The sequence below is a fragment of the Polypterus senegalus genome, chromosome 2, assembly GCF_016835505.1.
Source record: "Polypterus senegalus isolate Bchr_013 chromosome 2, ASM1683550v1, whole genome shotgun sequence".
NCBI lineage: Eukaryota > Metazoa > Chordata > Cladistia > Polypteriformes > Polypteridae > Polypterus > Polypterus senegalus.
In genome coordinates this window covers 258,677,545-258,695,360 of record NC_053155.1, presented here as the reverse complement: position 1 = coordinate 258,695,360, position 17,816 = coordinate 258,677,545, and the positions used below count along the sequence as shown (strand labels likewise).

At 35.7% G+C, this 17,816-nt stretch overlaps 1 protein-coding gene across 12 annotated transcripts in view; it reads right to left on the bottom strand.

The window, feature by feature from the left end:
• Positions 1–17,816, bottom strand: part of mbnl2 (muscleblind-like splicing regulator 2) — a 253,869-nt gene that overhangs the window by 55,237 nt on the left and 180,816 nt on the right. For all 12 annotated transcript variants that reach the window (XM_039745406.1, XM_039745415.1, XM_039745417.1 and 9 more), the window contains 2 exons: positions 9,639–9,839; positions 8,742–8,996 (listed from right to left, as the gene is read on the bottom strand). In XM_039745406.1, coding sequence (XP_039601340.1) covers positions 8,742–8,996; positions 9,639–9,839 — 456 coding nt within the window. The remainder of the gene's footprint in view (positions 1–8,741; positions 8,997–9,638; positions 9,840–17,816) is intronic.

Sequence of the window (17,816 nt, the reverse complement as noted above, 5' to 3'; positions counted from 1 at the left end):
TTTGGAGGATGTGTTGTGTTCAAGTTAAATTCCGTGTTTGTCAAACTTTGTAAAGATAACCGGTTTCATTCATTGATTCCTTTCTTACTGCATCAAAAAACAGCTCATCTTCCTCTTTATTTGAGACATCACATACTGCATTCACGGGTTTTTTTACACTGTTTTCCTTTAGCTGGACATAGACTTTTTCCACGGTGTGCTTTGTTTCGGCAGTAGCTGCACTTATGAATATGCTTGTATGCATCACTCGCTTCATATTCTTTTGCTGCCTTCTCAATTGTGTAATGCATTTTTTGTTCAGCGCTTTTTGGAGCTGTTGCTTTTTGTCTGCGTACTGCGTTTACAGTCAGTTCACATGAGCCGCTCGGAGAACATGCATCGAAGGTTCTCAGCTGTGCTTGTGCTATCTCGTGCGATGTTAGCTCAGACCCGGCAATGCATCTTCTCATTAAATTTGTATCTCGTGAATATCGTATTCGTCGTAGGCATGACAAACGCCAGTGGCAGTGTGTCTATGAACTTAATATAAACTTAAGGTTTACACCATACTTTGTTTCCTCAGTAGCTGCACTTATGAATATGCTTGTATGCATCACTTGCTTCATATTCTTTTGCTGCCTTCTCAATTGTGTAATGTGTTTTTTCTTCAGCGCTCTTTGGAACTCTTCCTTGTTCTCTACGTACTGTGTTCACAGTCAGTTCACGTGAGCCGCTCTCTTGTGTGATCTTGCGATGTCCACAGCTTTATTTAATGTTAGCTAAGACCCGGCACTTAAAAGTTTCTCTCGCACTTGAGTGAGTGAGTGAGTGAGTCAGTCAGTGAGGGCTTTGCCTTTTATTAGTATAGATGACGATTTTCAGTTTCTTCATTATCACAATCTGCCATACAGTTATTAGGTCACCCACACTGAGTCAATTAATGCATGTCTAGTAACGTAATGGGAGTTTTGTTTCTGTTTGTATGATTTTTTTTTTTTTACTTTTCATTTGTCAGAACACTAAGTTAGGCGAACAGCCTAACAGCATGAGCTCGTCACATACGTATAGTCTTTTTGGATTAGGAAAAAAAGGTTCATTACAATCAGAATAGATATTTTTTACATCTACAACATTTATTTTATCTTTTTGCTTTGTGCCCTCCCCAACCATAGCCTATTGTCTATAGGGAAAGTGTGAAAGCTCTAGATTCATCAAAAATTTCGATCTCCGCTTTTCGACGGATCTCGACGTTTTAGGGTCCCCTGATACAAAAAACAATGATATCTAAATAATGGGTGTGTATCTGTGTGTCACAGTTTCTTGAGGATGGTCTAGAACTAAAACTGTTGAATGGAAAAATGCCAGACTTGAAATGTAAGCCTGTTATGAGATTATGATGTGCTGATTAGTTTTTGTGGCAAATAATGCAAGAGACAGAGGCACTAGATAAGAACCCACAAATACCACAATTCTGCAATTAATTGTGAATTGTTCTTGTCAATTGATATTTTATGATCAGAAAGATCAGCATCAGAGCAATAAATAGTTGCTAAAATGTTTTTTTTTTTACAGTATTACGCCTTGCTAAAAAGATCTCTCTTTTCCAAAGCAAATATTAAAAGGCACACTTAGATTTGAAAGAGTACTGTATAAGGGTTTCTATTTACACATTAAACCTCATGTAAGATGTATAGAAATTATTGCAAAATTGCATTTACTTTTTATAATAATTTCCCTTAAAATTAAACAAGCGATATTTCAAAAGTATTCATTAACAAAAAGATTTAGATGCACATATTGAAACTGCATATGTTTAGAAAAGGGTCGATGGCTTTAGTATAAATAAGCTGACTCATGTTGTTGCTTAGCAGTACAAAGAAAAAAGTATATTCTGTACACTCACAAATTCAATCCAGATGATAAAGTGATCAGTGCAGAAGTGAAAATTGGACATTTTACAGCATGCGTTCATATGAATCTGCATGTCAGAAAGATGCTTTTTACAATGATTATATTGCCCATTGGTTGAGTTAACTTTAAACACTATTTTTTAAAAAGTTAATTAATTAAACCTAATATTTTATGTGTTCTGTAACTGACCATAAAGAACCTAATGGAACTATCTGTGTAAAATTCCATATAATCTCCTCCAAACTTCAAGAACATGCTGCTAATTTAACTGATAATGTAGTTTTTAAACATAAGCAGGTCTTGCAATATGTTTCTCACTTCTGGTGGTTCCTGCTCTGTAACCATGTTGTCATTTTGCACACAAGCAAAATGCACTGGTGAACATCTGTAATGCATTCATATTTAACACTAGAATTACCAAAGCCTACGAAAAAACGTGTAAATCCGGCCCACCTTAAATCCCTTCGCACCTCTCCGACAGGGTCTTTTGTTCTGTAAATGTGCAGATAAAGACAAGCAGCCTAATATTCCATTCCCCCACTGCAGCAGACCGTGTACAAATTTCTCCAAGCTCATGCCTTGATTATCTGAGAGTGAAGTGCTAAGAGTTTTAGAGTGTAAATAATAGATTGTTATTTGGAACACATGCATTTCATATGTGTTCTGTTTCTACAATAATCCGTGCAAACACATTGTTAAAACAGAAACGTTTTCATATTTTAGTAATAAATGACAAAATGTAGGCATAAATTATATAATGTTTGAAGCCTGAAGTCCAAAGATCAAATAAACACTTTCACAAAAGGTTCAAGGATGATACAACAGCTTCCGTGGCGTAGCTGTAACTGTAGATGTTAGTGGTGTTTTGACACAATGGAACTGGACATTCTCTGACCTGGATGGATAAAAGCCGACACACAAACACTGGTCAATCTGCCTTCTTCGTATCTCACCGTCACTTGATTTTTTTTTTTTATTCAGTTTTATTGAGTGTTCCTGCACACTCTGAATTAGTATGCACCTTATAGTCCATGATGTCAAAAATTACAAAAATTGTAAGGTGGGGTGGTGTTGTATCGTGATTGTGACTAAGAGAATAAAAGTGGAAAAAAAAAAAAACGCTAATTTTTACAAGCCCTATAAATTTACACCGCCTGTTACAGACACAAATCAAATGTATGTTTTTATTGTATAATATTAACAATAAGAGCAGCTCACTACTCAAAATGGTAAATTTGCAGGGGAAATGGTTTCAAACTCACTACCTCAGGTTTATAAGTAAACAGTTCTAACCACAGGACATTGTTAAAACAGAAACGTTTTCATATTTTAGTAATAAATGACAAAATGTAGGCATAAATTATATAATGTTTGAAGCCTGAAGTCCAAAGATCAAATAAACACTTTCACAAAAGGTTCAAGGATGATACAACAGCTTCCGTGGCGTAGCTGTAACTGTAGATGTTAGTGGTGTTTTGACACAATGGAACTGGACATTCTCTGACCTGGATGGATAAAAGCCGACACACAAACACTGGTCAATCTGCCTTCTTCGTATCTCACCGTCACTTGATTTTTTTTTTTATTCAGTTTTATTGAGTGTTCCTGCACACTCTGAATTAGTATGCACCTTATAGTCCATGATGTCAAAAATTACAAAAATTGTAAGGTGGGGTGGTGTTGTATCGTGATTGTGACTAAGAGAATAAAAGTGGAAAAAAAAAAAAAACGCTAATTTTTACAAGCCCTATAAATTTACACCGCCTGTTACAGACACAAATCAAATGTATGTTTTTATTGTATAATATTAACAATAAGAGCAGCTCACTACTCAAAATGGTAAATTTGCAGGGGAAATGGTTTCAAACTCACTACCTCAGGTTTATAAGTAAACAGTTCTAACCACAGGACCATGGAAGCTGTCATATTGTACTTGCACCTTTTGTGAAAGTGTTTATTTGATATTTGGACTTCAGGCTTCAAACATTACACAGTTCATTTCTACATTTTGTCATTTATTACTAAAATGTGAAAAACATTTCTATTTTAATGATGTGTTCACATAGATTGTTGTAGACACAAAACACACATCAAATTATTTCCCCTTACAAATCTGGGTAGCTCACTCCCAGATAATCAATCAAGGCAGGAACTGGGAGAACCTGCCTGTTCTGAGGCGGTGGGGGGGAATCGTATAGCAGGTTGCTTGCTGCTGGGCTTATCGACACATTTAGAAGACAAACGAGGCTGATGGAGAGGTATGAAGGGATTTAAGGTGGGCTGGATTTTTTCGTTGGCTCTGGTAATTCTAGTGTTAAGTATAGTATAATCAAGATTGTACTCTCTGTTTCACACATACCCTATATTGACAAAAGTATGTGGACATCCTCCAAATTATTGATTTCAAGGGTTTCAACCAAACCCATTGTTAAGAGGCACATTAAATAAAGCACATAACCAAACAATCTCCTTTGACACTGGCATTAGAATGGGAATACAAGAACTCAGTAACTTTAAAATGTGGCACTGTTACAGGAATAGGATGCACTCTTTGCCACAAGTCATGTGAAATGTATGCTCTGTTAGATCTGCCCTGATCAACTGTAAGTGCTATTATTAAGTGGAAGCATAAGGTCACTATGTCCAATACCATGTGTTGCTTGGACTTTGTGTAAAGCACACTGTCATTTGAATTTTGCAGCTGTGGGATACAACAACATTTTAGACAACTGTGTGCTTCCAACTTTGGGGCAACAGTTTGGGGCACCTGTGCACAAAGCCATGATCATAATGACATGGCTTGAAGTGTTTGGTAAGGAGTGGCCTGCACAAAGGCCTGACTTTAACCCTACTGAACACCTTTGGGATGAATTAATTCCAAGCTGATTTCAAGTCCAGGCTTCTCAGTCAGCATCAGTACTTGATTTCAAAAATGCTCTTATGGCTCAATGGGCACAAACTCCCACAGACACTTTCCAAAATATTGTGGAAAGACTTACCAGGTGACTAAATACTCTAATAGGCATAAATCTTGGGATGGGGGTTTAGGATTAATTCCATATTAACACTAGAATTACCAAACCCTACAAAAAAACTCCATCCCACCTTAAATCCCTTTACACCTCTCCGTCAGCATCTTTTGTCTTTTAAATGAGTCAATAAGCAGCAAGCAGCCTTTTCTCACAATCCCCCACCACGACACAAAGTTTTCTCAGCTCAAGTCTGTTAATCTATATGACAGCTGCTTAGAGTTGTATAGATTAGAGTAAATACTATATCTTTATTTGGAACACATGTATTTCGTGTGTGTTCCACTGCACCATACATTTACACCAGCTGTTATAAACTCAAATCTTGTATGTTTTTATTCTAAAAAAGTACACATAAGAGCAGTTCAAGTCTCAAAATTGAGTCGTTTGGAGTTGACCTTGTGACCTTTTGATTAGCAGTTGGCAGTTCTTACCATTACACCACCAAAGCAGTCGTAGTGAGGACGTGTGAATTTCGCACCCTAACGTGGGTTCTTTTATTCAAGAATGTAACTGCAGAAAAAGCGCACTTGTTTTGTTATACTTGTACCTTTTGTGAAAGTGTTTCTTTGATATTTGGACTTCAGGCTTCACAAATTATACGCTTCATGTCTACATTTTGTCAATTATAACTAAAACATGAAAAACATTTCTGTTTTAACAATGTGTTTACATAGATTGTTGTAGACACGGAACACACATGAAATGCCTATGTTCCAAATAACGATATACAGGTGCTGGTCATTAAATTAGAATATCATGACAAAGTTGATTTATTTCAGTAATTCCATTCAAAAAGTAACACTTGTATATTAGATTCATTCATTACACACAGACTGATGTATTTCAAATGTTTATTTCTTTTAATTTTGATGATTAGAACTGACAACTAATGAAAGTCCCATATTCAGTATCTCGAAAAACTAGAATATTGTGAAAAGGTTCAATATTGAAGACACCTGGTGCCACAATCTAATCAGCTAATTAACTCAAAACACCTGCAAAAGCCTTTAAATGGTCTCTCAGTCTTGTTCTGTAGGCTGCAATATGCAATACGCCAGAACCAACAAATCAGAAGAGCTGAAGGCCACTATCAGAGCAACATGGGCTCTCATAACACCTGAGCAGTGTCACAGATTGATCGACTCCATGCCATGCCGCACTGCTGCAGTTATCCAGGCCAAAGGAGCCCAACTAAATATTGAGTGGTGTACATGCTCATACTTTTCATGTTCATACCTTTCAGTTGGCCAACATTTCTAAAAATCCTTTTTTTCCATTGGTCTTAATTGATATTCTAATTTTCTGAGATACTGAATTTGGGACTTTCATTAGTTGTCAGTTCTAATCATCAAAATTAAAAGAAATAAACATTTGAAATATATCAGTCTGTGTGTAATGAATTAATCTAATATACAACTTTCACTTTTTGAATGGAATTACTGAAATAAATCAACTTTGTCATGATATTCTAATTTTACGACCAGCACCTGTAGTATTTACTCTAGTCTGTACAACTCTAAGCAACTGTCACGCAGGTAAACAGACTTGATCTGAGAAAACTTTGTACGGCGGTGTTTGTCAGAGCAGGCTGCTTGCTGCTTATTGACACATTTACAAGACAAAAGACGCTGACGGAGAGGTGTGAAGGGATTTAAGGTGGGACGGCTTTATGAGTTTTCCGTAGACTTTGGTAATTATAGTGTTAATGTCCATGGTGTTAAAATAGGATGTTCAACAAGTTTTGTATACTGTAGGTGCGAAGGTCAAGTGTCCACAAACAAAAGGCCAAATCATATAATACAAATCTGATAATGTAACTACTTATGTTATTATAAATGGCTAGATGTTCTTTTTTCAGGGTTCACTTTTTATTTTAAGCAAACTATACATTAGGGGTAGCACAGGCAATCATGTAGTTCTAAAAAAGCATTTGTTAGAAAACATATATGGCTACCAAATATATAAATGTGTGGCAAATGAGAGACAAAATCAAAGGGGTACAAATAAATCCTCAGTATTGTTGTAAAAGAAGCTGAGAATTTAAAAAATGCATCATTACAAAACATCACAATCATATTTATTATTACTTAATACCAATCAACCCTTCTCAACCCAACTGGCACAAATGGTTACAAACTGGCAATGGAACCCTTCTCAACCCAACTGGAGCAAATGGTTACAAACTGGCATGAATACATGTATTTGTATGATCCATTTTTAATCAGGCATCTAATTACTGGTGGTGTAAAAAATACATAATACCAAAGTGATAAATACAATAAATCAAAAACCAACTTTTGATGGTGCACTCTTTGACAGCCACTATGTCAAATAAAGATTATTGTTAAAAGAAGTGGATTTCTACACACACATATATATGTATATATAAAGAAAAAATAACAAGGATTTTAAAGAAATATCTTAAAAATTAATTGTGTTAACTATTTCCTTTCACATTACATAGGGAACAGTGACCTAGTTATCTTACATAATTAATGCATTTGTATTTGAAAAGAAACATAGCTGCCACTAAATGCTCAGGATATGCTACAACATACAACTTTAATCTGAAAATGAATACTGAATGACTATTGTGAATATATTTTCAAACATACTTCACCCAATATAATGACACTAATCCCTACCAGAATACCATATATAGCTTCCTTTAAACGTTAAAACCAATATACACCAGAAAGGTAAAGGCTCTCATTGTGCAGCTCCCATCAACACATACTGTGCAGCTTTGCATGTCAAGACACTTTTTTTTATTTTTAACTGTTAAATCTCACACTCTCTGCTATAACCAGGTCTAAGACCAAGGGAAGTGGATGCTTAGTTCAAACTTTTAAACCAGGAAGGTGTAGATGCAGAACCCAGAATGACTACATATAAGTTAAAACCTGGGTTGACAAAAGTATTTATTACCAATATGCACACATTTTAATAACACCATCGCTTACCAAAAAAAAATAATAAATAATAATAATAAAAAAATTAAAATTGCACAAATTGCTAATTATAATAAATGGAAAATTATCTCTGTTATAAAACATTGATTTAAATAAAGGCATGTTAACATAAAAAGTATACATTTAAACCTGCATCATTTATGTAACATTGTTGGAAACACAAAAAATCTACTTATTTAAAGAATGTGTTTTTTTTTAACCTGTACAAGTTGATTTTGTGATAACATGTAATTGTTTACTAGCATATAGATAGCTAAAGTAAATATACAATGCTTTATTTGGATTGAATGCAAATGGCCTTTAAAGCAATACAAACAGTTTGGCCTCTTTATTAATATTTAAGTACTACTGTACTTTGCAAGATCACACAATGACAGTTATTCACAAGCTTTACCAGTACATAGGCAAATGAGAATCCACTGCCTTTTACTATGTATATTATGATTATGTTAATTCTAATTCAAGAAATTTACCTTAGGATTCTGCATAAAATCACAAGAGGCGCAAATAAAAAGAAAATGCTCAATTATTAAAGCATTTAAACTGAAGAAAGAATTTGTCTTTGTTTAGACATCTGCCACTGTGGTCTTAAAAGCAATGATTTGCATACTCTTGCTTAACAAAAATCGTGCTTGAAGTTATACTCTACTGAGCAATGATTTTTTTTAACCACTAAAAGTGAATGGATCTTGTGACTCCTGAGAGATTATATAATGTCTGTTTAGTGATATTATAATTATGGGGTTTTATCCAGACATGTACTGCTAATATACATGGTCATCCTACATCAAACTATATAAAATATGTATTTTTTTAATTTGTAAAAGGTCACTTGATTGTCACTTACCATGGCTGCAGCTGCAGCTTGTGCTGCCACAGCGGCCTGGTTGGCCTGGTGTTGTGCTGCTTTAATTTTGGCCTGCAAATGTGCTGGAGGATGAAAGTATTTACACTTCTCTCTTGAACAGCGACTCTTGATGTAATCCATGCAAACTGTGACAGTGTTATCACTTGTGTCAATCATTGCACTGTCACAAGGATGAGCAAAGCGACAGTCAGTTTCCCCTCTTGCACAGTTTCCACGCTGGAATTCCCTGCAAACCTGCATGACAGAAACAAAAACAAAGAAAAAAAAAACCCACAATTTATCCACAAACAATGTACTTCATTCTAAATGAACTTGTCCCTTACAACACAATTTCTTTATGCATTAATAGATAATACCAACCATGCATTAGCTAACACCCGAGAATCTTAAGCTACTACTTAGAAGCAAACAATGATACACTTTAGTTTAAATTTTGAGCACTAGGAATAACCTGGCATCCTTAGACTTTTACATTATAATTATGAACCAAAAGTCCATAAATATATTTTATAAATTATTTTAGGCCTTAGCATATATCTAACTAAAAAAGTCTAATTGGTACAGTAATTAAACCTTGTACTGTTGAATTGGCATTTTCAAGTACACTGATAATTATTTCTTTAGTTAAAAAAAAGCATGTGTAGTAAATTTTTATTACTGTGTGTATCACAAAAGGTTTGAGTATAAAAGGCTAAAAATCTGTAACAGTAAATGAAAAAATGAAGTACTGGTACATTTCACAAATATATTCTGTAGAAAATTAAAGAACATGCATGTTCTACATAATAATTAGTATTTTACAAACTCAAGGAATGCATACAGAGTGAACTAAAATTGTATCTTCTCTTCATGTGAAAGAGAATTATGCATTACTACCTCTAACTTGTCTGTCCTCAGAAGCTTTTGTGTAGAAGATGATCCTGGTACTGATACTGGAGGACTTCCAGGAACAATAACTGGTGTGCTGGGGAGCATTTCCGTTGGTACTAGTCCAACACTGGGGGTTACTGGAGTAAGGTATGGTGCAAAACTTAGACCAGGATTTGTTCCTAAAGCTTGAGTAACAGGAAAAGTGGGCTGTGAACACAAAAAAGTGTTAGTAAGCATTAGTCATCTAAATCTTTATATTTTAAATGAGGTAATCATGAATAATATATTACATACAGACATATTAAGTACTTACATACAGATATTTTAAATGCTTAGAAAAATGCTGTGAATAATCCTCACATAATGTAGCCTGACCAGAAAAAGTACATCAGAACATTCTCTGCAGCAATCCCACATCACAGCTGTCAGAGTCTGCACTGTAGTATCTTTATATCCAAATGATGGAGTAGAGGGTTATTGGAAAAATATTGTTTCTTCTCTTTTACATGTCACTTAAAACAACCCTTCCATTAAATGTTTCCTTCTCCAAAACTTTATTATTAGCTGTTATTTGCACTATATTTACTGCTGATAAAAACATTAATATGCAATACATAAAGTAATATCGGTGCTGTACAGTAACAACAATGCAATGAAGACAAGTATCAGGATTTTTCTTTGGTACTTATGGACCATTTTCATTTTTTCGGAACTTGCATAATAAAAAAATATTGCATCTGAATATCCTAAGATGATGCATGGAACAACCAGCTATTGGTTTACAATCCCACTCCAAACACAAAGTAAAATTGCACAAGGACCCACCCATAACTAAAATGTGTGTGTTATGTCACTAAAGCTCCCAGTCTTACTGTGGAGGCTGCTGAGACATCTGAAATCAATTTTGACAAATAAAAAAAGGATTAGTTGTAACATACTGGCCTACTGTAATATGCCTTCATCTTTAAATTCATTGGAATAAAAAAATAAAAATTAACCCTTTACAGTCTGACCAACCTTCACCATACAACTCAGTCCTGCACCTCTTTCCCAGCCAGAACCTTTCCTTTCCTTTCCCTTCAAGCCTTCTTGTACTTAATCCCTCTGCATCAACCTCCATCATGGTATCTTCCCCTGTACTTCTATTCCCATTACTCTTTTGCACACATATTCATTGTCTTTCCTAACCACATCTCCATCCCATTTCAGCCTTCTTTCCTAAACTTTATTGGATATCTCTCCAACCTTTGCTGTACCTCTGATTGTGTCATTACTTTATATGTCCTTTGTAACCCCACATATTCATCTCAGCGTTATCATTTCAGTTAAATGCAACTTATTCTACTGCACTACTTTTACTGCCCATGTCTTAGCCCCATACTGGTCTTAGCCTTAAAAAACATAACCTTGTTGTTAATTTATATCTTTCTTTAATTGTCACCAACAGTAATGCAGGAAAACCTTCTAAACTGTCAAAGGCCCTGTACCAGTTGATGCTGGATTGCTGAGTTCTTACTACCCAAATATTTTGTATACAGCTATCTGCTCCTCCCATCCCTCTTAAATGCTCTCTGCCACTTTTTCTCTCTCACCATCTCAGACACATACACATATAATCATACACACCAGCCACACAACTTTTACTAAATATCACAATGAAAAAGTGTAAGAAATACAATATTGCAACTCTCCCATAATATAGTACGTACAGTATGTAAAGCACAAGATGATGAGAATGCTGATGTTGTCTCATTGTTAAATCCCTAGAGTAATCTTATAGATTATTTAATGTAGCCATTTTCCTTCAAAATAGTTCCACTTCTCGAAATAAACAAAGTTATCGATTATTTTTTGCAGTCTTAGTTGTTATAGTTACGAACATGATTTGATATATCAGGGCTTGCAAAATTTCAAAATCTCTGGTAGCCCTTCGGGTAGGCACTCTTCAGTTTTTGGTAACCCAAAATAAATTTAAGTAGCCCAAATAAAAAAGAGATTATTTTTAATGTATAATATTGTAAAGGAAACAAAACATCAATCAAAAAATTGTTAAAACACAAATTACAACAACTGTATAAAAACTGCAATCATCAACTCAAATATTTGGTTCTAATGGAACAGAAATTTCTATGAACTTGTAAGAACTATGTAGAACATGAATCAGTCTGTGTCAGATTCTGAATCTGAAATATCCACTGAAGTCACGGATGAGAAAATGCCACTCGACGTTGAGGGCATAGCATCTTCTTCATCAGCTTTCTCTTCCTGTGCATCGGCCTCCATTTCACTGCTCTTTGTTCTTGTCGGGGTTTTATAATCCAGGTGTCTTGAACCTTTTCCAGAAAACATCCAGAAACGAATTGACTTGTCAGGGCAAAAAGATTCAACTGCTTCCCCATTAATGGAGAGTTGCATGTAGTCATTCAGTGTTTCAGGGTGTAGAGAGGTACGATGTGTTGTCTTCACTGGGCTCATGCAAGAAAATCCTCTCTCACAGATGGCTGTTGATGGACTAAGTGTCAGCATTAATTTCACCAGCAACAAGATTTGAGAGAGGTGCTCTGGATTCTCAGAGAGGAGAGCTCTGTACAAGCAATCATCTACCTTGCTACCCTGGTGTTCACAAGCCACATTTTTAGATCTCTTTCTCTTCCTCATCTAGCAAACTGGCAAAATGTGTGACAAGATAATCCACCTCTTCATCCCCATAATTTGCCATTTCTCTGGGGTAGGGAAGAGTGGAAAGGTCAAAAACCCTTGAAGCAAGAGACAGGCTTTTCACGCAGATTTTTAAATCTGTTATCCATGTACTTGACTGTGTTGTCAATAATCTTCTGAATCTCTGCACCAAAGGTGTCTTTGTCTGTTCTCTCACCTCTTCTAGCAGGTCGCTGACTTTTTGTGAGCTGAGTTCCACAGTAGCAAATGCTACCATCCTCGTTCGCTGTGAACTTTGTGTCCAAGTTTTCTGGTATTCTCCTGGTTTTGTTTTTAGGCTTTTGTGGTGCTCTCAACTAACTGATTTGTTCGTGTTATGTTTAGGTTATCATGCTGAAAATCAGTACAGCACTTGGATAAGATGGTACTGTAGTCCAACATGAAATGCAGGAAGTGAACAAATTTCTCAGTCTTCATCTCCTGCACCATCCCCTTAGCCTTGGCTGCATCCTCGGACTTGACATCACTTCCTCCTGCCATGTTCTCCATATGAACAACAGTGGGAGTGTAATTTTTTTCCACAGCCTTCAGACATCTCAGCCGACTTGGAAGCCACCGTGTGCTCTTCAGGCCGCTGAAATGTGCCAGTTTCTCATTTAGCAGTTCACTTATTTCTGTCAGTTCTCTTCACTTCTTTGGGAAATAGTAGTACATCTTAAAGATGGTTTTCAGTGTATCTTTAAATTTCACCAGGTACTCACAGCCTTTCACGCTATCCAGCACGGCTAGCTGTAATTTGTGTGCCACACAGTGGATTGTTATGATGTGGGGTATCCTCTGTTTCAGTCTCCCAGCTACTCCTGTTTTCTCACCCATCATCACTGCAGTAACCTTCAAAATTTGCACACACTGCTTTCTTTTTCTATGTGTCTTCTCTGATACCCATGCTGTTCACGACTTCATCAATAGCCTCTAAAATACCTGCAGCATTTGCACTCTTGACTGGCTGACATTTGATCATGTATGTGGATATGTCACCATTATCTCTCACATACCTGACATGAACCAACTCCTGTTCTATTATGTCAGTGTCTGTAATGCCATCTGCAAGAATGGATAAGAACCTTTCTTGAATTTCTTTTTCGATCTGGTCTCTTGAAGTTTGTGCTATTGCTCCAATAAACTCTCTGCAAACATGGTCAATGAGGTAAGTGGAACCAAAATCTAGGCCATTTGCTTCTTGAAGTTTGCAAAGACTGCTAAATTTTGCCAATGGTAGTTCACTCTTTGCAACATAGTACGCTGTTCTAAACAGCTTTTTCGGGACTTCTTGTTGTGCTTGGTTTATTTTTAGTATGTTTTTTGCAATTGGTGTTTGTTCTGGGAAAGATGCTGCAGACTGAGCACCAATGCATTTCTTGTGATGCAGAGATTTCTCATGGGTTCTGATGGGGTCTTTCCTAAAATTACTGGTCCCAGTAACAAAGGCACTTGTCAAGTCAGAAATCAAGGGAAACTCACGACACACCCGGCAGAACATTATGTTATTTAGCTTGTCATATTCCAGCCACAGAAATTCTTTTGTCCATGAAACCAAAAAGCTGCACTTTCTTTTTGCCTTATAGTATGATTTGTCATAACTTTTCCGCTTTGTGGTAGGCTTTTCTTTGGCTGTCCCTTCTTCACCCTGACCTGTCTTATTTGGCTCAGCAGAACTAAAATACCTGCGTAAATCCATCTATTTTTACACACGCACACACATAACGGTCAGCGATTTTTTAAATTCTCTGTGCAATCAACCTTTATCACATGTTTAAGCTTGCTGCGGGAGATTTCACTTGTCATGTTTGAATAGTAAGCTAATGAGTGATAAGACGATGTCAGAGGAATTGGTGCGCAATTAATCCGTTACTGACCAATCAGTACTGCCGCTCTCTATACACAGTTCGCACGATCGCAAAGTGAAAGTGAAAGTAAAAAATAAAAGCGAATTCGAATGCGATTTCAATATTTCACATATTGACAGTGGCTCATCGATGCCCGAAAATGACATAATTACCCAGCTACATTTACGAAAGAATGCAAAAGCATTGACATATATTTTACCTTCCTATGATAGCCCGACGGGCAGGGCTGAGATAGATTTTGGTAGCCCGACTGGAAGACACAATAGCCCTGGGACGTTGGGCTAGCGATTTTGCGAGCCCTGTATGATTTATCGGTTTAATCTCTCAACATATTTTACTGCATCACTGAAATGCTTGCATTAAAAATAATTGTTTTTTTTCTTTTTGATACAATAATTTTCAGGTGTTTTTCAGGAGAGATGACATTTTTCTCAATTTTCATGCTTTTCATATCGGGAAAATTGCTATGTTAATTTTGAGGTTTTCAAGAAGGCCTCGGAAACTGGGTTCGTTCTGTGCTGAAAAGCCATTAATCTAACTGACACGAACAATTGAAACAACTGCAACTCACAGTGCTTTTGCCATATCATATCACTCTCAAAAAATGCACAAATCATGAATTTTTAAAATAATTCTATAGTGGGTAAAAGTGGCAATATTGGGCAGAATTCTCATGCTGAAATGACTTGTATTGTCAAAAAGCATACCTTGAAGAAAAAAAAAAACATTTAACAAAAAGTGAACATGATACACACAAGGTCTGTATGGTTTCATTTAGAGTGATTACTCTGTGTTTACATGGAGGTGCTGTCAAAAATGACTGATGCCTTTACTTGTGCTGCATTAAAGAAAATACAATTTGGGCCAAAGTCCATAGCTAGAAACAAAACTATCCTTCTGCTTCCTCCTGATCTCTAATCCTAACTCAGAAGAAGAAGAGTGGTTAGCAAGTTAACTTTGCTTATCAGAAAAACTTCAAAAAAGGTCCAACTGAGTTTAAGGACTGATTCTTTGCATTATAAATCAGTGTTACCTTGAAAATGGCAGTTGTGTGCTATAGCACCACCCATGATGTTTTGTCCCCCGTCCCCTCCCCACCAATACTTGCTTTACATTCTTAATTTTTTATTTTTAATTCTGAAAGCACTGTTATAACAATTAATAATGGAATACTAGCTACTTCAGTAAGTGTAGCTATAATCTAAGTGTTCAGTGCTCTAGTCCTTAAATGTTTATATGTTTAATTTGGCATACATCAAGAATGTTTGGATAGTGACTAATCCGTTATATTTCCTTTGAATAGTCATTTTAATTTAAGCATATGTACTGTTTCAATTTAATCAAGCCTTAAATTAAACACATTATATAATTTTTAAACTCTGTAATTTTGTTCAGTCATGAACTAACTACCACAAAACCTGTCCATATTAAAAAATGTCAAACACATCACAATGTAAAAAAGAGTTGAGCACTTTTAAAAGCCTATTCACGAGCAACTTTGTTTTTTGTGGGTTATTACAGATTATCTTTCAATTAAAAAGTGCAAAGTATATGTTACCAAGAAATTTAGCAATTCGGACACTCAACACTACTCGTAGCCACCTTAAGGTTATATTTTTTCTCAGGAAAGCATGTAAAATAAATTGCATTTTTTGGCTTGATTACATATTTATTAAATCTGATGTTTCTACTGTAAAACATGCAAAACACTAAAAGTACAAAGCCAGAAGTGTAGTAAGTACAATAATGATACACATATTAATAACAATGATGAATGATAATAATAAAAATAATGCTAATGCCGTATAAACTGTCAAAATGTGTTGTTTGTGTGGTATATCTTGAAGCACAGTGAAATACACAATCCAGAATCGCAGCTGGGACAATAGTAGCATGATTCCTTCCAGATTTTCTTTCCAGACTGCTCAGCTTTTGAACACACATGTGCAATTAACACGAGCGTCACTTTCAGATTCATCAGAATCACTTTTGATTTAACTGCCAAAAGACAGATTCACTTTCATCATCACTGCTCTTATCACTGTCAACAGCAAGCAACAACTGGGCTGCTGAAAAATGTTTCTTTCAAGACGCCATTATGAGGCTAGGAGAAATCGTGTCTGCACCGTTGCCTGGGTAATACTTTCGCTTGCACAACACACGCCTATATTGTTCCCGATGCTTTTAGCACTGTTTCTATAGCCCAAGTCAAATAACATATAAAAGAACATTTTAACAGTAAGATTACTAGGCATTAAATGTGTAACTAAGGTAATGGCCACTAATATAGATTAAACCAGAAAAGGCATGTACAAGGAGAAGCTAGAAAATTAAATTTAACTCATACTGTGTAACCAGGATTTAAACAGACTCCAGATCCCATTGTATAGACTTCAGTTAGGACTTCACTATGGCTTATATTTCCTTCTAAACATAAGTAAAGAACATGTCAAGAAGCCATATATTTGCTAACACAAAAGTATAAGTGAAGCAGACATGGGGGGGATTAATTCATTACTCTTCTACATTAGTAAGTGAAGCAGACATCATATTTGGTTCACTCATTGCTTTCCATTGTATTTAGTATCTGGAGTGTGCAAGTGAAGCTCAAGCTATGCATCGTCCTACAAGTAACAGATGTGTGTTTACCAGCACAGGTACTTTAGTGAAACATGAGCTTACATGAAACATTGTATTTTGGTGTATGTTTAGTCCAGTTTGAATCACAATTTTGTTGTCATCACTCACTATTGTGTATAGTTGTGAATCAAAAGTTCAATGAATGGTGCTTCACAGCTCACAATTCAGAAAAGGGAGTATCACAATCATGTATTAGGTGAAAAGAGGTTGTTTATATTGTGATGGAAGCATCAAATTGTAGTGAACACTAAGAAATTATACAATTTACAATGTCAGAACCAAACAAGCTGTGGTAAACCCTGGTGAAAGACAAGCATTTTGGGGCAGGTCCAACTGTAATCTACAGTACTTTTACCAAAAGTTTCAACAGATGGCATCTGGGATAGCAAATTATACTAAGATTCTACAATAACATAATCTGCGGAAGAACATTAGTCCTTGGCAAAATCTGTTTAGAATTGATCAGAACCCACCTCAATGTATGGGCTGCTCCAGAAATAGCAACATTTACACTTAGAAAATAAATACAACCAGTCAATTGCCAGCATGTTTAATAAATGTTACAAAGCACGTTACGGGGATAGATAGATAGATAGATAGATAGATAGATAGATAGATAGATAGATAGATAGATAGATAGATAGATAGATAGATAGATAGATAGATAGATAGATAGATAGATAGATAGATAGATAGATAGATAGATAGATAGATAGATAGATAGAGATAGATAGATAGATAGATAGATAGATAGATACTTTATTAATCCCAAGGGGAAATTCACATAATCCAGCAGCAGTATACTGATACAAAGAAACAATATTAAATTAAATAGTAATAAAAATGAAAAAATTTAAAATAAAATTAATGTTAGCATTTACTCCCCCGGGTGGAATTGAAGAGTCGATAGTGTGGGGAGGAACGATCTCCTCAGTCTGTCAGTGGAGCAGGACAGTGACAAAAGTCTGTCACTGAAGCT